Raw genomic sequence first — 24,253 nt, forward strand, 5'->3', positions numbered from 1 at the left:
ATTAAAAAAAAAGAAAAGAAAAGCTGGCTAGAAATAAGCAAAGCTAAGGCCAGGCATTCATAATTAAAATAAATAAATAAATAAATAAATAAATGTAAAATTGCAAAAAAAAGATATACTTGGGACAGTGAAAGGAGCTTCATCCCTTTATCTTTCTTCACAATCAAATAAATATTTCTTTTCTGCTTTATGTTATTATTTTGCCTCCTTTAATTGGCTTATTGAGGATGGGTGGCATAACCTGGTTTGTTGGGGCAAAGGCTGTGACCCTATGTCCAGTAGCAGAAGAAGTTCAGGCTAATGGCAGAGTTCAGTTGTGATTGCAAAACACAGGCAGAGAATTTTTTTTTTCATTTTTCTTTACTAAGAAATTTTCTACTCACTCTACATACTATCCATAGATCCCCCCTCCTCCCTCCTCCCACCCCAGCCCTCTTTTCCAAGCTACCCTGCATCCCCACATCCCCCAAATCGAGGTCTCCATTGGGGAGTCAGCAGATCCCAGCACACTGAGCCTAGGAAGGTCCAAGCCCCTTCCCACTGCACCAAGGCTGTGCAAGGCGACATAACACAGGCACCGGATTCCCAGAAGCCTGCCCACAGACCAGGAACAGATCACGATCCCCCTGCCTGGGTGCCGCTCCCCAAACAGTTCAAGCCAAATAACCGTCTTCTGTATCCAGAGGGCCTAGTCCAGTCCCATTGGGGCTCCACAGCCACCAGTCCACAGTTCATGGGCTTCCACTAGTGTGGCCGGTCATCTCCAGGCAGAGAAATTTTAAGAGTACTCAAAAGACACTCAAAACATCTTCAAAATTGAAAATCTACCAAAAAGGCTAATTCCATTGAGTTTCAAATCCTTTTAATTCCTTTACTTCATAAATATGAGACAGTGAGACATGGGCTCTGGAGGATGCTAAGAGTTGGAAAATTTAAGAGCTGCTGAGGGAGATCATGGTTGCTCAGTTGAGGCCCTGCCTGAGAGGATTGAAGGTCAATTCTGAAGGAAATCTAGGAGTCTGTCTGACATTACATTTCTAGTGACTAAGACTATCTTAATAAAAATGAATACTTCCTCCTAGAGAATGAATCTAATTACTTCCTACCTGGGTCAGGACAGAGGACAGATCTTTGCTTTCTCAGGAACCCGGAATGTCTGGCTCACACTCCCCATCTGCCAATCATGTGTATGTACCATCTCTATCAGACCTAGGCTTTTACTATTCCCCAATAAACTAGCTCTCAATGACTCCAATGTAGATTACCTTTCTGACCATTACTAACGCCAATGATTCCATGGTGAATTCTGATCCTTATTTATCCTAATAAAGTGCCAGTTGCCCAGACATTAAAATGTCTTGCAAGGCAACCAGACTGGAACAAGCCCTACTGCATATGAACACTGAAAGCAAAATGTCTGGAATATTCCAGAGGAGGAAGGAAAGAGAATGTAAACAAGCAGAGGAGGAATGTGACCCATTCCTGGAACAGGAAAAAGTAAAGATACAGCCTACTCTATACAGCTAACTTTCTTTTCCTTGGCACTATATCCCAACATTTATTTCTTTTCTTTTATGATGCAAATTCCACCATCCATCACATGTTTTTTAAAGAATCTTCTGGTGGTTAGTTATTAGGGTAGTTTGAGGTTTGGTGAGGTTTGGTGAAATAACAAAGCCTTGTTTCTTTCTTTCTTTTTTTTCCCTTTGTTCAGCCTCCTTAGAGACGGAGATGCCCCAAAGAACAGAAGCCTATGTCTCTGACTGAGATACTAATTCTGGAGCTGCTCCAACCTGGCATCATGTTGTCTGCACATGATACCTACTACCCATCCTGAAACTGAAATTAAGCATCCTTTGAGCATTCCTGTGATTCTGAAATCAAGCTTTTTCAAAACAACTTCTCTGAAGCTTCATGCTTTTCTACAGTGGGACCAAGATACACAGCCTCCATAAAAATAGAAATATTAATGAAGCAGGCATTTGATTTTTAAAATTAGAATCATTTCAACCCTTTCCCATACCTGAATAATTTCAAGGCTTGTGTGTTAGACCATTAGTGCCTGGATAAGAGACATTTTGTGTTATCAGCAGCATATGGCAGAATTGCTCATCCCTTGGTGACTAAGGCTTTGCTACTGGCTCTTTTGAGGTATTCCATCTTCTCTTTGAAGGAATGACTTGAGTATTTTATGATCCCTTAGCCCTCAAGCAATTCAGTTCTGTTAAGTCTGTGCCATGCTTCATCCAAACACAAACAGACACATTCTGGGATGAGCTGGCATTCTCCCTCACTATGTGTCATGTGACACTACTCCTGAGGAGACAAATGTCTGATCATCCTAGGTAGGTAACAATCAGACAACCAAACCCAACTCAGTGAATCAATAGTTTATCCTTTTTTCCCACTAAAATATTTTTTAACTTTTTGTACATTTTTAATATATTTATATATTATATTTACTATAATATAAATATACCATTCCCCACCTTTTCTCCTCCATCCCCTCCCATGTTTCCTCCCATGTACCCTCTACTCTAAAATTGATAGCTTATTTTTCTTTGATTATTATTGTTACATACACACATAGACATATAAATTATTGTTACACATCCCCATATACACATATATGGACAAATACATAAATACAACATGCTGGGTCCTTTTTTATTTTTTGTATGTATGTGGTTTCAGAGCCTACTATTTGGAATTGGATTTTGTTGGGTCTACTTACAGAAGTATGAGGAATGGGTTGTTTATTGGAGCAGAAATGCTTCAAGGACAGCTCTGTCACCAAAACCTGACCAAACATGGATGATGGTTCATAAAAACTGGAAATTGGAGTACAATGCGCAGTTTTCAGGCAGCTCAGCAGGTTGGAGTGTCTGGCTGGCAGGTCGGTTGGTCTGAGTTCATTTCAGGTAGCCTAGCTTATCTCTCTCTGCTTCATCTTGACAACTAAGCTGGTCTTAGGGTGTCTCTCATCAGTCCTTACTGTTGATATAACCTTGGAAAGGAATCTGCCTAGTGCACCTTGTCAATTTCAGTGATTTCCTGAAGATTTTAAATCGTTCACTTCTGGAGTCTTAAAAATCTTACCTGCAGGATGGAATGCTTGACCTCACTTTAGATCACCTTGAGACATAAGGAACTTCCTACTACAATGGAATGCTTTATCTCTGAGGAAATTTCTTTTCAGTTCTATGTTATCTTTCTGTCTCATCTAGTAAATTCTAGAAGCAATGGAAGATGGAGTTTGCCCCTCAGACATTGATAAGCTGTCAACTTTCCTTTTGTTATGGGATTATTGGACAGAGAAACTGGACCCTGAAGATTTCTCCCAGGAAGCAGCTTTTATTTATGTTGGCACTGGCTCAGTGGATTTACATCCAAAGGCTGAACCCTAAGCAGAACAGAGCTTTATTTTATACATATTTATCTGGTTCTGTCTATATTACATTCTCAGTGGAATGTAATAGCCATCCATACTCTAGGGCTATAGGTCTATGGCACTAAGGGTACAGGAATGTGATAAGACTCTGTGTGTGTGTGTGTGTGTGTGTGTGTGTGTGTGTGTGTGTGTGTGTGTGTGTGTACTGAGATTAAGTCAAGCTGTCATCTTTGTTCTAGGGGAGACCTTATTACACCTTGATGGGTCTTAGTTGGTGGGACTTTGCTTCTCAGCCTTGCTTCAACAGTAGTTGTTCTTCATCTATTTTCTTTTCTACCCCCACAAGCTTCCTTTTATCAAAGAATTTCATAAATTTTACTTTCCCCCAGCTCTCTTCTAGAAGGTTCCTAAATTCCAGAGTTGTTGGCTACTGGTCACTCTTAGTGGCAACTTTGGAATTAGTGCTGTCAATCTCATTTAACTTCTAGTAAATTGTTCATATCAGGCACATTTAAAGAACATGCTTTTCTCTTTTTATTTAAAAAAGTTGTTTTTTTAATTTTATTTTCATTTTATATACCAATCCTGGTTTCCCTCCCTCCCCTTCTCCCGCACTCCCAACCTCCTCCCATCCCATTCCCCACCCACTCCTCAGAGACGGTAAAGGTAAGGCCTCCCTTGGAGAGTCAACAAAGTCCGCCATACTAAGTTGAGGCAGGACCAAGCCCCTCCCTCCTGTACAAACACATTGTACTTTAGAATCTGGAAGTAACTTTATACAAACGTGTGTGTACTCTTGTATGAATCTCTCATGTGCAATTTGTGTTTATCTTCTATCAGTTTGTGAGGACCTGGCCTTATCAACTATCACTCTGCAATTAAATAACTATCATCATTTAAAAAAAAGAACATAATTTTCTAATAAACAACTCTGCTCCCTTCACAGTAACTTCAAAAGCCAATTTGTTATTTTTAATGTATATTTGTTTTGAAAATGAAATTCTCTTGTTCCACAGTTTGTGTATGAAGATATTTCTCACAGATTAAGTGTGTGTTAATGAGTATGCATGCATGATAGTGTGTGTGTGTGTGTGTGTGTGTGTGTGTGTGTGTGCTATGATTCTGCTTTTATTTAAGATCTAAAGCAAATAAAGCAAAGTTACAGGCTTTTTATAGGGTTTGAAAAGCATGCAGAATTGAAGTATCAATAACAGTTTATTTTTATAGTATAGCTATTTTGTCTTTAAAAACCACCAAATTAAACTTGCATTATATTAGGTAGGTTTAGCTTCTGAACATTAATTGAAATGCTCTCTGAGAGTTGTTTGATTGTGATTTACACAGCTTTTAAAAAGTCTCTGTCCGCCTTCATCTCTAAATCTCTACATAGCCTTTGCCAGTCACATCACTGGGTAACCCACAGAAGCACAGTGAATGGTTAGTGATAAAAGATGACTTGGGATAGTGACAGTTACTTTGGCTTAATGAGGAATATAGTTTTAAATGACCTAAAAAAATCTTGAATCAGTATTAGAAGGAGAAGGTCAGGTGGGAGCCTTGCTCCCTCTCAGGGAACTATCCCAACGGACTTGAACTTTATGACTATATTATTCTGAAATTCTGTGAGATTGGAAGGCTTAGGGGACGTTTCCTCTAGTGTATCTTTCTCCTTGAGTTCCTGCTCCTCATGTCGTGTTCCACTTTCTATCAAAGCGAGTGTGCTGTCCAAACATTTCATGGACCTCAAAAGTAATCCAGAGACTGAGGAACCTTGTAAATAGTGAAGACTTTCTGGAAGAGCCTTCTTTCAGGGAAAGGCTGTCCATCTTCAGGTTTTGCTGGCACAGTCTCCAGCCCTTTGTCTACCTACTGCCCTTTTCTTCTGGAAGAAATAACAAGCAATTCTCCAGTCTCCCCATGAGATTCCTCTACCTAACTTCACGTGTTCCAGTATCTGACAGATTCAATTCCTAGGACAGATTTTGTCAGGTAAATCTTTCAGTTTTTCAATACAAGAAGGTTGTTAGGGGAATTACTATTTCGTTTTGCTTTTTCTTCTAATTTTGTTGTTGTTATGCATGGATGAAGGTCTCTTTTGTTTGATTGCTACGAATTCAACTCTTTCCAAATGAAAAAGCAAGATTTTCTTGGGTGCTTGGACAGGGAGGTAGGTGAGTTTCTCTCATCTGTGGCCAAAGGAATCATGAACAAGAGCAAGCAAATATAGGAGTAAGCAAATAGTGGAGCAACCAAATGCAGCAGTAGCAAGTATTCCCTTTAAGAAAGAAGCAGTGACAGATACTTTGAGTAAACTGTAGATGCAGCCGACTATATCAGAGCAGCAGTGGCCGAGCAACAACAGTCACATTTGGATTTATTTTGAGTTGAGGCCAGAAAACAGGCTGCAGTTTACAAACATACAACATCATAATGAAGAAAGAAAACATTGGAAATCTTCTGAATTTAGCTATGATTTTAATGATTTAGTATATTTTGGCTCTGAATTCTTTTGTAGCCTCATTACTAGAGATTCTCCATAGAAATTATTATTTTATGTAGACATAATGTTTTGATTTTTTTAGCTGACCTTGAAAATATTTCGTGCCAGACCATAGAGTCTATTTTGTACTTACATGTTGTATCATCCTCCAATCAAGTACCTCTCAGAAATAAATTCTATTTCCATCTCATTTTAATAGTGAAATTTCACAGCACCACTGAGAGATCACTAACTCACCTAATACCACATAGACAGGAAGTACAAGGCAATAGTTATTCCTCTAACAATCTCTCAGCACCTTCAGGGGTCTATGTCAAGATCCTAAATACCATCTTATCTTGCTTTCTTTGTTTGTGTGTATGTTTATACAAGAATGTTTTGGTGCCTGTTCCTTTGGGTACACACATGTACAAGTACCTTCAAAAGCGCGCGCGCGCGCGCGCGCGCGCACACACGCACACACACACACACACACACACACACACACACACATGCATGCATATGCACTGGCACACATATACACATGCAAGCATGTATACACACACAATTAAATGCTAAAGAAAGCACTATGAAATAATGGACAATTAAAGAAGAATGATGTAGATTCAGAATGGAGGCTTGACAGGAAATTCAGTGGTGCATGTTAATTTTTAAGTGTTTTATATTAAATTGTTTAGGCAAAATATTTTTCCCTGATAATCACAGTAATGCTTACTGTGCTGACCAGTGCTAACATGTCTAATTAATTGGCACACTTGAAGTTTATTCTGAGGAGACTTCCTTGTCCTTCATCTCTGTTACCTGCAACAATTGATGTGAGACCTTTTGCAGCCACAGAAGCAGTCTTGTCATTCATTTGTGTTGTGAAGAAGCATAAATAATCACTAGGTGACACTTTGACACAAAGGTTTATTTAGTGATGTTTGTATCCTGACATTGACTGAATATGTGAGGACATTGCATCAGCAGCAACTCCAGCCTTGCAGAATGCAAAATTGAATATGCACTTGATTGATGGCTGGATATGGGCACTGACCTTCTTCTCCTACCTTCTAATGGCGACACACTTCTTTGTTTTTACTAAGATAATCAGGCAGAAAAGACTTGCTTTACACATGTATGCAAAATAAATTCATAAGTTGATAATGTCGTCATATTTTATTTGTTTTTTGTCTTTAAGCTTGATACAGAACAGAAACAATACTGACATGTAAATATTGTACAGCAGACATCATATTGATGCTATGTGTATAATAGACTTCTAATACACATTCACAGTTTTAAGGAAGATATTTATTTAATTTAAATCCTCTTAGCTCAGTTTAGAGAATAGATGATTAGTAGAAAGGGAGAATAATTTAGAAATTATTCAAATTAGTTATAGGTGCTCTCTGCAGCTGTTTCTAGAGTTACAACTTCATGGGGGTCACAGTATACAGGTAGATAACCTCTCTGTGCAAAATATATATAACTTTTATTTTCAGACCAGGTTTGATCAGAAATTGCTACTTACTCAGTTTCAAATTTGTGTAGATTAAGTACAGAATTTTTAAGATGGAAAAATGACTGCATGATAAGAAAGTGGATGTCTTATTTCATTCCCACCCCATCCTTAAAAGAACAACAGTGGCCTCCTCTGTGGTTTCCCAGGAAATCCAGACATTAATTGGATAGGCTACTGGTTAATATGAAGATAAGTAGGTCTGTGTTGCCATTCGGCAGGTTGAACCTGAAACTGATTTCTTTCTCTAAGTGAAAAACTGATGACTAATATGGAGTTTCTCAGAGAAAAACCAGGATGAAATTCCACTCAGAAGCCTGTGAAGTGTTATTCTTTTTTTCTAGTAATTGTTTTATTCTAGCAGTTACTAATCATTGCACTGTGTCCAAACAATCACAGTGTAAAAAGTAATAATAAATAATAAAACAACAACACAAAACCCCAAACTGACCAGCATGCATGATCCCGGCTTCCCTCTTTCCTTCTGGATGTGTAGTGATGAGCTTCTCCACTAGCTTATAGTCATTGCAATGATTGAAATTTCTGTGCTTCTCTCCTTTCTTCTTCCTCCCTTCTTCCTTCCCCCCTTTCCTCTCTTCCCTGATTCAGGAAAATCTGATACATAGTGGTAAAGAGAACTCTGAAGGCAGAACTTTTACATACTCCTCCGCAGAAAGCAGAAACATTATTAATGAATAACTTAAAACATTTATGGGTTTTACAACCAGTAGTGCTGGATTCCCCTATTCATGTTTCATTTATGACTGTGTGGGTGGTAGGATTGGTTTAACCTGCCCTCATTGCAAAATGTATCCTGCTTTGCCTAGGTGCTCTCCACTGAGGGAAAAGCACCTGCTGTAACCACACATTTGTGTCTACGGATGGTGGACTCTGGTGAGCAGTGAGAGAGAAACCTGTGTTTGCTCATCCCTCTGCCGGTTGGCACTGAAGATGAGGGCTGTCGGGAGAGGGGCAGAGATGGATGGGGGTTCTTTAGGTGACATTTCCCAGGGAAGCTTCTTGCTAATGGGAGTGCAGTTCCCAAGCAGTAGTGCTGCACAGTCCCAGCTGTGATGTCAGAAACCACAAAGGGGTTTTTGAAAAATACTGATGCCTGGGTCATACTCCTGCAGCGCTTGATATAAATAATCTGGAATGAAGTTCAAAGGTAATGCTAATGCATATCTAGAATCAGTAAAGATGATCATTCTATTTCACAAAATTATATTCCTGTCATTCCCTTTCTTTCTAACCTAGATTAACTGCTATAAAACCTTTGGCTGCCATTCCTCATCCCTTGTCTCCCAGCATCTTTGCCAGTTTTCTGCATTCTTTTCTGTCCCCAACCTTGTGCCTTTGTCCCCCTGTTCCATTACTCCGCCCTCCATCTCTCCACGCTGTTTTCATGCTGCCATAGTATGGAGGAGGATAAAGCAGCAGCGCTGGAGAATGTCTACCTTCTAGCTGCATATATCAAAACTAAGATCAAAATAGCTCTGGGTCACCCACTCCCACTGACAAAGGCTCTTATGTGATTGCATCAAAATGAAGCCAAAGGTGTATGCACACATTCAGTATTATTTTGTTCAATTATGGAAGAACTTTTGGGTCTTCCTAAGTAAAGTTCTGAAGAAACACAGATGACTTCTGTTTCTCTTCTCTAGTAGCCAAGGAAGTATGCCACTGGCTTGTCTAGCCAGAGGAGCTTGCCCTTTAGTTGGAAGAAATTGCTATAGTAATCTTCCAGAGCTGATGTAACATTAAGAATGCCTCAGAAGCAGCTCCTCCACTGGTGGACACCAATCATCTCAGCTTAGTGGACTTCGAAGACCAGGCTATCTATGACCAGGGCAAATAACTTTTGTTCCAGAGCTCCTATTTTGCTTGGTAAAAAAAAAAAAATGTATCTGGTTTTCACCATGGCTTCATTTTCTACTCTATTCTGCTTACCTACCTTGCCTTTTATGGGTGTAGTAGTATATTTTTGTCACTGCTACTAAATGATTCAGGCTACATAATGTTCTAAAGAAAATAAGTTTATTTAACTCACAGTTCTGGAGAGTTAAGGATTTGCATTTTGTGATAACATTCTGGCCAATAATTTTCCCAGGTTGTGAAGGGTGTCACAAGCCAAGAGACAGGTATACACACTGTCAATTCTAGATCTTCTGGTCAGTCCTCTTAAATAATGCGTTTAGTAAGCATTCTACCTGATGACTTTACCTAACCCTGTCCCCTCCCATCGATTCTTCCTCATAGTCACACAAAGTTTCTACCTTTTCAAGATTTCTTATTGAAAACGAAGTTTCAAAACAAGCAACCTGGAGACACAATCACAGCATGTTCAAGCCAGAGCACAGGTATGGGATCTGCACCATGGCTGAAGCTTCTGCCTCCTCTGTCCCTTACCTTTCATCTTCAAAGTCCTTACATCCTAAGCAAACCGTTGCCCTAAGTTTCACCCTCTTCTTCACAAACCAAACTGATACAACCTGTCTACATCTTTAAAATTTCTATATTACAAAATAATTATTATTCATTATTGGGTAATGGTTTCTAATTTCTATCTTTTCTATAAATACTGACACTAGCAGCTTTCATTTTCAAAATACTCCGTATTTTCTGTATGAGCACATTAATAAGCTTCTATGGTGTGGTACATTTGTTACTTGTCTTGATGCTGCACTCAATTACCTGACAAAAGCTATTTTGGGAAGGAAAGATCTAGTTTGGCTTGCAGTTCTTTGGGGCAGTCCACCATAGTCAGGAAGTCATGGTAGGAGCATGAGGTTGCTGGCCACCTTGGATCCGTATTCAGAAAGTCCAGAACGTTGAACACTCTTTCCTTTTTCTCCTTATTCAGTCTAGGGCCTCGCCTGTAGACTGTCACAGCCTATATGTAATGTTGACTATATAACCTCAATTACCCTAATTTAGATATCCCTTCATAGAGATGATCAGAGACTAACTTATTATCTCTCACTGGCATGTGTAGAGATTTTCTTCTAGGTAATTGACAATCACATATGGTTAAGCATTATATCTTATTTTTTCAGATTATATACAAATCTCATCTCTAATTTTCAAATAAATTTTGTTTTTGTTTTCTGAGGTCTAAAATAGTTTATAATGATATTATCTGATGATGAACAAAATGTGATTTTGGTAAGATGGAAGCTGGAAGAGTCCTATTTGCTGGAAAAGTTCCTGAAGAGACTTGTTCTGACTGCTAGTAAAGTAATCCTCTTCATTTAATATTTACCACATACATAGAACATTGTTATTGTTACAGATACTATAGTTAATGTATCTTATTGGCATGATGTCTCCTCATTCCTCACCTGCACAACTTTGGTCTAATGATAGATACATAGTACACATACTTTCATTGTTTGGTGTATGGAAGTAGCATAATCCTTGTGCGTATTCTGATACCTGTAAGTCCATCAGTGCTCTTGCAGGGCAATCCTTGGAAATACTGACATGGGTAGGGCTTTTTTTTTTTTTTTTTTACTTTATATCTTCTATTTATACATATATACCTGTATATCTTGTAAAACAAACATTTACCTTATTAAACAGACTGACTTCCAGAAGACTCTTTAAAAATCCTTATTCTTTTATAGAACAGAGTACTCCATGGCACATCTCTGTGGTAAAGAGAAGGTTTTAGTGAGGAAAGCCTTGCTAATAAATGGCCTCCCAGTGGCAATGGATTATTGCCTTTCTCTGAACCCTTAGGTAGAGGCCAGGTTGGAGCCAAGATTAAAGGCTTCCTGAGTCATCTGCCATGGTCTGGCAAGGCCTCTGTTCTCAAGTCTGTGCAATCAAATCTCAAACTGATTTCTCTTTTTGGTTTTCTTCTTCTTCTTTTTTTGGCAAGAGAGAAAATAACTTCTGTATTCTTTTTTAGGAGAGTGAGAAAAAGGAATATCATTCTATTTCTCAAAATTGCATATAGAATTTCAAAAAGTGACCTCTTCCCAGATGTAGCAAAAACCTATATTGGCAATGGGAGCATATAGTCTTTTGAGGATGAAAGCTTTAGAATTCCTGCCTTGCCACGTCTTCATTATTTCTTTGGAAAGGATTTGGAAAAGAAAATCACCTATAAAATAATATAAAACAAGTTTCCCTTTTGAGTAATTAATAACTCTGGCAAGCTGGCAAGCCAGCTGTCTCATGGTGTGTCACAGTCACAGACCATGAATGAGGAGACCCACTCCAGGTGCCCTGGGATGCTCAAAGCCTGGCTTTTGTCACAGTTGGCCGATTAAGTCATTTTTAGAATTTGGACTTCTCAGGGGCAGAGGTTTTATCTTTTATATTAGGTATGTTCTTTTCCTCACACTGTTCTGTTACATAATAGGATAACTGCATGTTCAAAGTCATGCTTTTTTAGTATAAAATACAAAATCATATCCTTCACTTTTGAAGTAACAGTTATTCATGATATTACTTATTTTGGACACAGCAAATAAGACATTGCCAAAAGTACTCTCTAGGCAGAATAAATATGTAGCTGGGCCTTATCTGAGTTTGCTGTTAAATATAGCTTTGTTCTATCCCTCTGAACTCCAGGTTAGTTCACTTGTGATCTACCACCTTATCTTGAAAGGCTAGACTCCAAATTATTATTCATTTTGTAATTATCTTCTTTTCCAGATTTTTCTGGCCATTGTGACCTGGTCTGAAACTGCGTGCCTCTCTCACATTTTGACCCAGTCTGCACAGAGTGTTTTCCTTCAGTCCATCCAACAGCACCGGATTCAGTGGCCTTCTGTCATCTGTTCTTCACACATTCGCCTGGCCTCAGCACCATGGGGCTGGCTGTCCTCCAGAACCTCATCCTGGAAGCAGCTGTCCTCACAAGGAGAGAGAAGCTTGGTTCATCTGTAAATATTTTCAAGGAGTGGGACTCAATGTCACAATGGGGTCAAAGCTGCAGTGTCACATAAAGTGTGACACGATGCCATTCTGAAAAATATTTAACATACCTGGAAGTATTAGTACTGTGTTTCTAAAATGATAGGAACCTGAAAGGGGGCCAGTGTATATTCAATCCCTGCCCCCCCCCCCCCCCCCCCCCCCCCCCCCCCCGTCTTTCTAGCCAGGTACTACAAATACAACCTGAAGATACAAGTATGTAGCCCGGAGCATTTCAATAAGCTCCTTGTAAAGCTTGGTTCTTTAGAACTCTCTTAAGTCCTTTATGTATACAAGGCTAGGATGTATCCCTGGAGTACAGAGAGTATCAAAATATTATCAGATATGTGCTCAGAGGGCTTGCCTTCCACTTGGACAATTTGGGTGAATTTCAGTATCAACACAGGCTAGAATGTTCAACATGTCATAATGAAAATCTAAGAAAATGGGCACATAGGGAAAGGATGGATTGTTGTCAGTAGGAGGATTTGGGAAAGTGTTATGCAACTGAAATAAAATGTGGAGAAATTCTATTACTGCCTTGTATGCTAGTGTCTAGGATGTGGATTTCAGAATAAGAGGGAAAAGATAATGTAAGTAATAAGAAATAGGTGAGTTAATATGAAGAGTTAATGAAGTTAATATAGAGCACATTCTGTGGAATAGAGTTGATTGGAGAAAAACCCAATTCTGAAGAGGATGTAGAAAATAATTTGATAGGCTAACCTACACCATTTTGGAGATCTTAACATCAATGAGAAACAAGGCCTATGGAAAAGAGGGTCCCAAGATCTGTAAACCACTCCTGGAGTAGAAAACCACTCCTCTAACCATGCTGGCAGGGGGTGGTAGCCCACTAAGGTTCTGGGGACACATTGGTTGGATTAAAATTTCCGTGTCTACTTTTCTGTATGTGGTAGTCAACGACAATTCACCCTTTCTAAACCCAGTGTGCTCTTTTGTAAAAGGAGATGATTAGACTAGACCAAGTCTTTTTAAACTTTCAACTGGGACTCTAAGTGTATAAAATATGCATACAAATCAAACAGGATTAATAATAAATAATAAATTTATCTAAAAATATTTTTTTGGTATACATAAATGTTTACCACTTATTAAAGACCAAAGCAAATTTGCAAACAAATGGAATGCTTGTGCTTATTTTATGTATTACATCTTGGCTGAACATTTGACATCACAGCATGTGGGACAAATGCAACATTCTTTTCAGAGTGGATTGATATTTTGACTTTATAATTGTCCATGTTGAGAATGACACTTTTCATGTGCATGTAGTACAAAATGGCAGAAATAAAAATGCTTAGCATTATTTCAGAAATGGTTAGGTTCTTCACAACTCCCAAACAAAAATTAATTTAAGGATTATCAAGATGAGATTCAATAAGGTAACTCAAACAAAAAATTAAAACCAGTCTTTCTAAATCAATAAAATTCATAGTTATATTGCTCTAATACTTACTGGAGAATGGCAATAGGAATATATTAAATTTTTTTTATTAAACCATTATGTTTCTGTAAGATCCCCACTGTGTAGGCATTGATGGTCTGGAGATTGCCTCACTCACAGAGATCTGCCTGCCTCTGTCTACTAAGTGCTGGGATTAAAGGCGTGCTCCATCATGCTTGACTGAATTGAGGTCCTAAATAGAGGTTAATGGTGTTGTATTAAAGAAAGTGGAAGAATCATTCCAAACATAGCAAACAAAGATCCAAAGGACTGATAGAATATAAACTTTTAAAGTAACAAGCTCAAGAAATATTATTTTTTCCATTTAAATCTTCTTTCGTATCAATTCAAGTGAGTGACCCCACTTAGTGATGATTAGATTCTGAGTTAGAGTTTTAGTGAACTTATATGGGGTTCCTTATGATTGGCATATGTAATAATCCAAGAAATCGTGTTTGTCAAGGAGGAGGCAAGTACTAGTCTAGTTATGAGGAACATAGTAAGGAATGAGAAAAGGAAATAAGAGTACTGACAGGGTCCTTGACCTTGTAGATCCTGTTTTATGTGATTGGCCATGGAGCAACAGAAAACAGCACTGAGAAAACTAGCTCATGAAGAAAGAACCTGGCTGATGAGACAGGTTGAGCCTGAGACAGTAAGGAAGGCTGCCCTGTAAAGGACATACTTCAGCAGAGAGCCTAGTGATATCAGGAGCCAGTAACACTTATGGGGTCGACAGGAACACTACAGGGAGAGGAAGAAGACAGTGGAAGGCCAGGGATCAGCTTCTGTCTGGGTGTGTCTCAGTAATTGAGAGCAGCGACCTGACAAGGGCATAGTAGACTGTGGAGGGGACACGGTCATACGGTCAGAGATGAGATGAGAATATATGTTAGTTCACAGCAAGACAACAATTTGAGAACTCATTCATAACCTCCTCTTCGCTTTCTTAAAACGTTGTAGCCCAGTATATCCTTCAGAGGAGAAATAAAATCGCGTTTACTTTTTTTCTTTTTTCTTTGGTTTTTGTATCATGACTGGGGAAATGGAAAACTCTCAGTTTTTTGAAGGAGGAAATTGGGGCTCAAAGATTTTTCTCTTGCTCAAGGTCACACAGCTTGCAAAAGGCACAGCTAGGATTCAAATCAGGCCTTAGGATTCCAGGACCAGAGCCTTTCATGCTCCTGGTAGTGTCACTGTCCTTATGTAATCTCCAGAGAATAAGTTGCTGACCTCTTATAAGGGACCTGGCAGGACTGTAACTGTAACTGAATGTTTTATAGTCCTCCACCCATGGCTCACAAGCCCTCCACTTTCGCCAGTAGGAAGGTTTCTGCTAGGGCACAGGAGCCAGTGCCTTCCTTCTGTGGAGAAAAGGTCTAGTGATTGTGTGTTTCTTTTGCTTAGCACTTGCTCAGCAGCTCTTTGCTTTTATAGCAAGAGTTGACTTTCTACCAACTTTGTGTATCTGGACTGAATGGAATATGGCATAAGACATTTTAAAACGAACATGAAATGTGGTGAAGAAGCTGGCATTCACTCATGGGTGCTATATCAGCTGTTTCTGCACTTTGCCCCTCCATTAAATTAACTGCCAGGCTGGGGCCATTAAAACACATCACTTTCCCCTCAATTATAGTCACACACTAACTCCAAATATTCTAAGCTTTTCTCATAGAATCCTTTTCAGAAAGGACTGGGAGTTTCCTTTCAGTGTGGCCCTTCCTTGGTGTTCCCATTGTTGGGTCTATTTTTTGTAATTTTTGGTTCTGAATATGCCTATCTGAACGCCAGATCTCTGTTGATGATGCATCCCCAAATCCTAGTATTTGCTTGAGCGAGAGCCCTCGAAATAGAGACATATTGTACTCCTCTCAGAAAGCAGCATTTGTTGCTTGCTTGGGGGCTTTCTGATTGATGCAAGGGGGCGAGGAAAGAGTTGGCCGCGGCTAGGGAGCAGATTTAGTGCGGCTTCTCATTGGAGGGGCTCGCCTTCTCTAAGCTGCCAGACACTGCAGGCTCAACCAAGGCGCGGAGGTGCAATTCAGGCTGGTGGAGCAGCGGGGGAAGGCAAGGACAGGCGGGGCTAGCGCTGCTCTGCAGCTGATCACACGCACCAGCACACACACCTCATCCTCGCTGTCTCTGCTTGAGCCTCGCATCGTCCATCCACCGGGCAACCAAAGCGTGTACATGGACTAAGAAAACCAGGAAAGGAAGACTCAAATGTTTCTATTGCGAGGCACAGGAAAAGCTGGAGCAACGCCAGGGTTTAACCTGAAAGTCTGACCTCGGTTAAGCTGCCGCTCTGTCTCCTGGAAAGAGGGCATCGCGCGCGCCAAGGAACCCCAGAGTCAGCGTCCGAGTCCGTCTCTGCTTGGAGCACCAGGGTCTTCTGGCGGAGACTGTGTAGTGTCCCCCAGGGGGTTCGGAGATTGAGGCACCTGCTTTGGATCTCACCCTGGAACAGCAGGAAAAGTAGGAAGGGGTCGGGCAGCCCTGAGAGCTTGGCCGGACGGCCTCAGCTGCTTGCCGCGCGGCTGTCTGTCCTCTGCTGCTGGGTGAGTGCCCCGGCTTCCAGCGCTCCCCGGAGCACCGGGGTGGCCTGGCGTCCCCTCCTCCCCACGAGGGTCCACACGAAGGCCCCAGTGGCGCGCGTGGAAACTCGGCCGCCCGCGCACGGCAGTCGTACAGGTCTCTGGAGTCCCAGGCGGGGGATTCTGAGCCAGCAGAGCGTGGGTAGGGGGCGTTGCACCACTGCCCAGCAGACATGCCTCTGGGCGGGATTTTGGCTAAAAGATAGGAGGCGGGAGTGACGAGGGAGCCAGGAGCACTCCCGGGGGGCGGCTGATCAGGGTGCAGCTGGGAGGGGGGAGGGTCTGGACCAAGCAGGTAGCGCAGCTTAGCAGCTTGGGGAGTTGGCAGGTAGGGTGGGACTTGCTTGTCAAACTCGTTAATTTTCAGCAGCCAGTTCAGGGTGCTGCAAGATAGTCCGGGGTAGGGTGCTGTGGAAAGGTAAGAGGTGGCCCGGGATGCCGGTGGTGGGGGTAGAAAAGGGGAGCCTCAAAGAGCTTGGAGGCAAAATTGCACTTGGGTTCTTACACCTTGCATCCCTCCTGCCTTGAGTGTGGGAGAACACTTCTGTTTTAACACTGCTCTTGGAAAGAAAGCCTCCGTCCCAGGGGAGGAGAGGCGTCTGCAGGGGCAGAGCCTGCTGCTACCTGCAGGGTGCTCCCCAACCCCCCACCCAGGCGCCTGCTTTCGTCCCCTCCCCTCCTGCCTTCGTCCCCTGCCCCCACCTCCTTATTGGTGCTGGTTTGCAGCGCTTGGCTCCTGTGCCTCCGCTTCGTGTTTGAATCTGGCTCGCCCCTCCGTATTATGTCTGCACTCCGAAGGAAATTTGGGGACGATTATCAGGTAGTGACCACTTCGTCGAGCGGCTCGGGCTTACAGCCCCAGGGGCCAGGGCAGGGCCCGCAGCAGCAGCTTGTACCCAAGAAGAAGCGGCAGCGGTTCGTGGACAAGAACGGCCGGTGCAATGTGCAGCACGGCAACCTGGGCAGCGAGACCAGTCGCTACCTCTCGGACCTCTTCACCACCCTGGTGGACCTCAAGTGGCGTTGGAACCTCTTCATCTTCATCCTCACCTACACCGTGGCCTGGCTCTTCATGGCGTCCATGTGGTGGGTGATCGCTTATACCCGGGGCGACCTGAACAAAGCCCACGTCGGCAACTACACTCCTTGTGTGGCCAATGTGTATAACTTCCCCTCTGCCTTCCTCTTCTTCATCGAGACCGAGGCCACCATCGGCTATGGCTACCGCTACATCACCGACAAGTGCCCCGAGGGCATCATCCTCTTCCTCTTCCAGTCCATCCTGGGATCCATCGTGGACGCTTTCCTCATCGGCTGCATGTTCATTAAGATGTCCCAGCCCAAGAAGCGCGCCGAGACCCTCATGTTTAGCGAGCATGCGGTGATCTCCATGAGGGACGGAAAACTCACTCTCATGTTCCGGGTGGGCAACCTGCGCAACAGCCACATGGTATCCGCGCAGATTCGCTGCAAGCTTCTCAAGGTAAGTGCAACCCTCTCCTACCCCATCAAGCATGAGCTACTCAGAAACCCAAAAAGTCAAATCCCTGGGCACCACTCTGCCCTCTCCTCGGGTTTTCCTTCCACCACAGGTAAACTTCTTTGGAGCAAGGAGGCGGTAAAGAGAGCTGGGGATTGGACAGAGGACATAGTTGCCAGTTCTGTTTTTGCCCCTACTTTGGTGCTCTGGTTTTATGCTCCTCACCTCGGATGCACTGTATCACAGGGGGTGATGGTGATGGAGAGTGCTGTGGGCTCCTGGAGCTTAGAAGGAGACAGATGCCCTGCTCTGTGCTGCAGCTTTGTCCTGTGAGCTCTTTGGGTTTGCTGTCAACTCAACACTCCCTAAACTTCAGGCACTAAAGCTTCTATTTTGAAGAATTAGGTGTTGAAGTTTCCTTAACTTTAGTTTTGGGATTCTCTTTAGTGTATCTCCCTTCCAATAATACCATCAGGTGGATTACTTTTTTTTAGGACACAGTAATTTAACTGTGGTCTTCTTTTAAACAAGCATACAGATCCAGGCAGCAGTTAGTAAAGTAGAAGACGCCATATCTGTTTCTTTAAAATTGTTATTTTTACTAAATATTTTCCTTGAGATATATTCCGTGAAAGCTTGAGTGCTTTTCCTGTGGAGTCTCTTGTTAATTTTATTCTTAATTGCCTGTTTCTATGAAGCCTTTGTCAATTATAGATTTCACTTGAAGCTTTTCAGCATCCATTAAAGAAGACTGCTTCCTAATATCGTGTTGTAAACGCTAAAACAAATTGCTCATAGTGTAGTTATTAAGGTCAGGTCTTTACAGCCCTGAGAAGGTACCATCACAAAGAAGAGTCCCTAGTTATTTATCAATTAGAGTCTGGGAGGAGGGATTAAAGTCTAGTTCTCACAGTCTACAGGTGTCACTTTTCTTTCTTTTTCTCTTTTTTCTTTCTCTTTCTTTCTTTCTTTCTTTCTTTCTTTCTTTCTTTCTTTCTTTCTTTCTTTTTTCCTTCCTTTCTTCCTTTCTGAGAGATTTTTTCCAGAGTGCTTTTAAATGTTCACAGATTTAAAAAGATAACCTCAAATGAGTAGTTCATTATTGAAAAAGAGTGATCTAAAATCATGTAAAGAAGCATAGAGAGGTTCTGAACTTAGAGGTAATGAAATGACTGATATCTAAGTTGAGGGAAAATTTTGTCTTTGAAATTTCAGTTTGCACCATTCAACTATGTATTATTTTATACAGCTCCTTGTTATGCAGTTGAAAGTGCTTTCCCAGGATTAAAAAAAATGTTTTGCTCTTATGTCACTTTCATTATCACCTATAAGATCTCATCCTAATTATTCTTGACCAAGTTGCCCAGTGCAGTGCTTGAATTAAAGCAGTTCACTTGCCCTGTCACTTCCCATCACATGAGTATTTCCTATGCTGCATAAGACAATAAATGACAGTTTTTTATATCAGAGTGTAAAATTTTCAGTCTGATTCTGGTGTACATTTTCATAAGGATAACTATGATTATGTAATTTTAATTGACTATTTTTTATAATACACTTTATCTGCACAGAATTGTTACATTTTAAGGTAGCATTTTGCTGTATTGATATCTGTTTAAATTCAGTGACTTGACAGATCTAAGTAAGTGGATGAGTTGCAGACATGCTTATGGCAGTGGTACTGTGTGTGCTCCTTTCTGTGTGTGCAGTGACCTCTTCCTCTGCTTCATTAGGGAGACCTAGTGGGCAGATAGGAGCACTTCAAATGTTTGAACCATGCTACAGCCACTGCCAAGGAATCTTGGATAGTGTGTAGCTATCACTTTGAAACTTTCATTAAGTTTATCCTATTCACAAGAGTTCAAGTTATTGTCATTCTCTAATTTTTCACACCAGATAAAACTGGTATTTTTACATGCAACTTATTTTAAGTATTCCCAAATTTTATTTTAACAAGTTAAGGATATAATTGAAGGATTATTGACACAGATGTATACAATGAGTTTGAGGTTCTTGGTCTCTACAGTGGTACATATACCCATAGTGATTTTTCTATGTAATGCTATGGACCACACTTACCAGAACAGTATCTTGAATTAAGAAATAAAATATTATAATGTTGGAGCAAGGTGCTATATTGATACAAGGTGATAAAAACAATATCACTTTAAAATAATAGAGTACTAGTGATGTACTGTCTTATGATTTATCAGAAAGACATTAGTGCTGAAAGTAAAAGTGATTAGCATGTGATATTAAATTTATATTGAAAATTATAGTGAAGTTAATATAGATCATTTTAAATTTGTTTGTTTTTCTGATAGCCAGGGTAAATATAATGAATTCTTACAGTTTTTTAAATCCTTTTTTTACACTACATTGAAGCCATATCCTACTGAGGAATTAATAACATTGAGCAAAATTAGAGGAGACATTTGCTTTAACAAATGACCTCTATTTTCTGTTATAGACTCTTAAAGTGACCTAAAACAGTCAACTATGACATGGGAGGAAAACTATATCAAAAGACAAAAGTTTTAATATTTGTTATCAAATGTGTATATTCTCACAAATTTCAGTTCACATATTCAGTTTCCTCTTGTAATAATTTTAACACTTCAAATACTATATTTATGTGTCTTCAATACCTAATATATGGAATTTTCATGTCAATAAAAGTCAGTATATTATTGAATCATAGTAATTATAGTACACATATAATTTCTTATAATTTAACTAACATTTTCCTACTCGTATTTTATTTGTTGAATGAAAGACCTATTATTGGCACAAATATAGATTTAATGAATCATTATAAAGTATTTTCAAATCTTTGGACAACACTGAGAGCGGGAACCTGCCTTTCTAACACTGGATACTGTGAAGTTTTTCACACACAGTTCTTTGGAGTTCCCAATTATCTGATGGAAATGATTCTAACTTTTCTATTTAATTTCAATTTTGCTTTTCACTTACATGAAGGAAATTTTCATTTAAACTTTGCCCCTCAGTTTCATGCTTGAAAACACTGACATTTCTCTAACTAATCATAGTGAAAACTCCTAACTTTATGACTAGAGAGGTCAATATTTTCTTATAAAGTAAATAAAAAGTGAAGGGTATAACTTGAAGTTATTTTAAATGTCTACAATCTAGTTAATTATAAATATACCTCCATAAAACTATTTTAAGGTAAATATTCTTAAAAATTTTCCCTCTCATTATGAAATTAATATTTACTTAGTTTTACAATTTATTTTACTTGTCTTTCTATCCAACCTAAGGAATAGAGATTAATTAATACCATGACTAGATTAATTTAATGTATTCGCCTATAGAAGTTTTAATGAAAGTGCCTGGACTGGGGAGTTGAAAGCTCTGGGACCAACCTGGTAGAACATACAACCTACTTTGGGTCTGAAGGAAGTGGAAAGTTCAAGTACTTTTCCTGTCCCTAGTCATTAATGATTGACTGTCCTTGTTAGAAGAAAAATAAAATGATCTTCAATGAACTGTTTAAGAATTTATAGTTTATTATTCAAACATTGCCCTTTACATCCAAATATTTTTACAATACAAACAAAAAAGGCAACTATTACAGCCACACTTTAAAAGCGGTAAGAGGGAGCCTTTTCATGGGGATATTCTTATTTCTTCATATTTTTATCATTGTTAACAGTCTTTCTTTTGAGACCCTACACAGCTTTTAACTCTCATCCATTAAAAGGTATAAGGCCACATTCCTTCTTCTAACATCATGTGCATTGTCTGTGTACACCTCTTCTTTTCTCCATTTATATGGCTAATCAAAATTTGATGCTGTGTGATTTCTGCAATAGGAGTGTGATCACGCTCAGATGCAACAGAAAACAATATTATAGTTTGCAAAACGATTCAGCTCTTTACTCTTTTCTCGGTGCTGGGAACCTAAAGACTCATACATGCCAGCAAGCCTCTACATGGAGATACAACCTTTGCCAAACTTTTTATTATTATTGATGTTATTATTACTAATTGTTACTATTATTATTTAGTCACTGCAGGAGGTCTAACCCAATGACTACCCATGCTGGGAAATTATTTTACCACTGAGCTACATCCCCAGACCTATCCAAGCATTTTGCTAGTCACTAACCACAATGATTTTTGGATTTTTTCATAAATGTATTGATTTGTCTTTATTTCCTATCTTGTACTTAAATATGATTTTGCCTTTCACTGTGTACAACCTAATCTTGCCTGCTTGACACATTTTACAAACAGATCTTGGTTGAACTTTCCTTTATAGCCTAACCTTCTTTTAAAAACATCAATCCATAAAAATGGGTATACCAGAATAATTGGAGAAGTCTAAGATGGAGTCCCTAAGAACTGCTAGGAGCTAGGTCTTATACTATTTGTTTTATATGGAGTCGTTCATTATAAGCTCAAAAACTAGTACAGTAGCTATTTATTTTAGCTTTGCTTCCTTTGACACATGTGTGACAATTCTCTAATAGGTACAGATGTTGAGCTCTTTCTAAAATCTGTATTTATCATTCCTTTTTACACTAGTAGTAATAGCTTTTGGGTTGTTTGGATTTTTATCTTAAATATGGTTCTTAAAGAGTACAGGGTACCTTGTATTCTTAAAATAAAGTATGAAGACAAGTAAGGGATGTGAAAACCCACAACTAAACAGTAGTAGGTAAGAACAAATGATAAAAAAGGCATTTCATGGATGGAAGGGTGTTGTTGAGTAGGAAAGCAATGTACAAACAGGGATACAAATCCTGCCCATAGTTATTATAAAGTCAACAAAAGACCCCCATAGTGACACAAAGTAGAGCTTTCATTTGAACAGTACAAAAGGCTCACATAATCTATTGCAAGATAAATTACATTACATCTAAATAAGGCAAATTCCTTTCATAAAAATGGACATTTTATGGATTAATTAGCTTAACATTAAAAAAATTATTTTAGACTTGGCATTGATTTTCATCATTCTACTTGAGCTGAAATTTCAAGCTTTAATCATCCAAATAAATGCACAAAGGTCTATCCCAGTCCAGATGAAATTTTTAGTCTCCATGCTTCTCTAACTACCTTAAATTCTGACATGATTGTCATAAGTTTTGTCATAGTTGCTTTGAGTCACCGAAGCAGTTTAATTCCTGGTCTTAGTACATGTCTTAGACATATTTCCTACTTTTAGCTTTAGGCTACTACTCTGACTACACTCTATGTATTGTTCTTTGTGACTTCACCATATACTTGGTGTATATAAGCTCATAGATATGTTATGACACATTTAAAGAGAAGTAAATTTCCAGACATAAAGATAGAAGGTGGTAGGAAAGACTGTGTGGTTCTCTTCATCTTGTTCTCCTTTCCTTATCACTAACTATACAGTCCCTTGTCAGCGAGAATTAGGGGAAGTGGAATGTGTGGCCAGGTCACAGACCATGGCAGAGTCAGGCAATGATGAGTAGGTCATAATTCCTGTGCCCAACTTCAAACTGGGACAGAATACAAATACAGGTCAGAGACGGGATAGGAAGTTTCTGGGCAGCATTAGTGAAGTGTGGCCCAGAATGATAAGGGCTGAGTGCAGGTCTGCTTATGTATGCCAGGACAGTGATAAAAATGTTTATGTGTATATACCTTCAATTATCTTTGTTCTGCTGAAAGTAAACTATTTGTTTAAAATTATCAGAATGTGATTCTTCCTTCTGAGCATATGTGATTTTTGATTTTTTTCTATCTGCATTAAAAACATACTTGATTGTCTTCTATACTTTTTTGGAATCTGAGAGGACCCAAAGTTGTTGTATAATATTGTATAATATAGATTTTTTGAAAGTCAAAAACATCACTCTATAGTTAGGCAAAACCCTTAATATACATTCAGAGATTCTTTTCATTAAATGTTAATTCTGTGTAATTGAATATTGTTACATAAATATTTTAATAAGAATAATAACTTAGAAGTTATTACCACAATTAAAATTATACAAATTATTCTGAAAATCCATATTCATGTAAACAATTAGTAAGCCTTAGAGATCCTCAATCTTTCCTCTAACTCAAAAAAACTTTTGCTTCAGTACTAGCAACTAGCTTGATTTTGGGATGATGGAGCAATATTTAGTATTTTTCTATGATTCCATGAAATCGAAATTCAGTTGTTTGCAAGCCATTTTCAGATCAGAGGTTCATCAACTTATCTTCTAAGTTGTTAAGAATTTTCCATTGTTTTCTTTCCTCCTACCTTTACTTATTTTCTCACTCATTCTACAGTTTTTATGAATCTTTGTTATCAGTATTATTAATTTAAATATTTTACTATACCCATCTAAATTTTTAGCAACTGTTTTGCATTTCAAGGCAATGTGGATTATTGTCTAA

At 39.4% G+C, this 24,253-nt stretch overlaps 1 protein-coding gene across 3 annotated transcripts in view; it reads left to right on the plus strand.

Moving 5' to 3' along the window:
* Window positions 1–13,506: 13,506 nt before the first annotated feature.
* Kcnj3 (potassium inwardly rectifying channel subfamily J member 3) overlaps window positions 13,507–24,253 on the plus strand; it is a 156,867-nt gene continuing 146,120 nt past the window's right edge. The window contains exon 1 of one of the 3 annotated variants that reach the window (XM_052723836.1): window positions 13,507–17,866. In XM_052723836.1, the coding sequence (XP_052579796.1) occupies window positions 17,165–17,866 (702 nt within the window). In that variant the 5' untranslated portion in view covers window positions 13,507–17,164. The remainder of the gene's footprint in view (window positions 17,867–24,253) is intronic. The other 2 variants (XM_052723835.1, XM_052723834.1) reach the window with 2 other exon arrangements.

Source organism: Peromyscus californicus, unplaced genomic scaffold (genome assembly GCF_007827085.1).
Source record: "Peromyscus californicus insignis strain IS unplaced genomic scaffold, ASM782708v3 Scaffold_7__1_contigs__length_154581171, whole genome shotgun sequence".
NCBI lineage: Eukaryota > Metazoa > Chordata > Mammalia > Rodentia > Cricetidae > Peromyscus > Peromyscus californicus.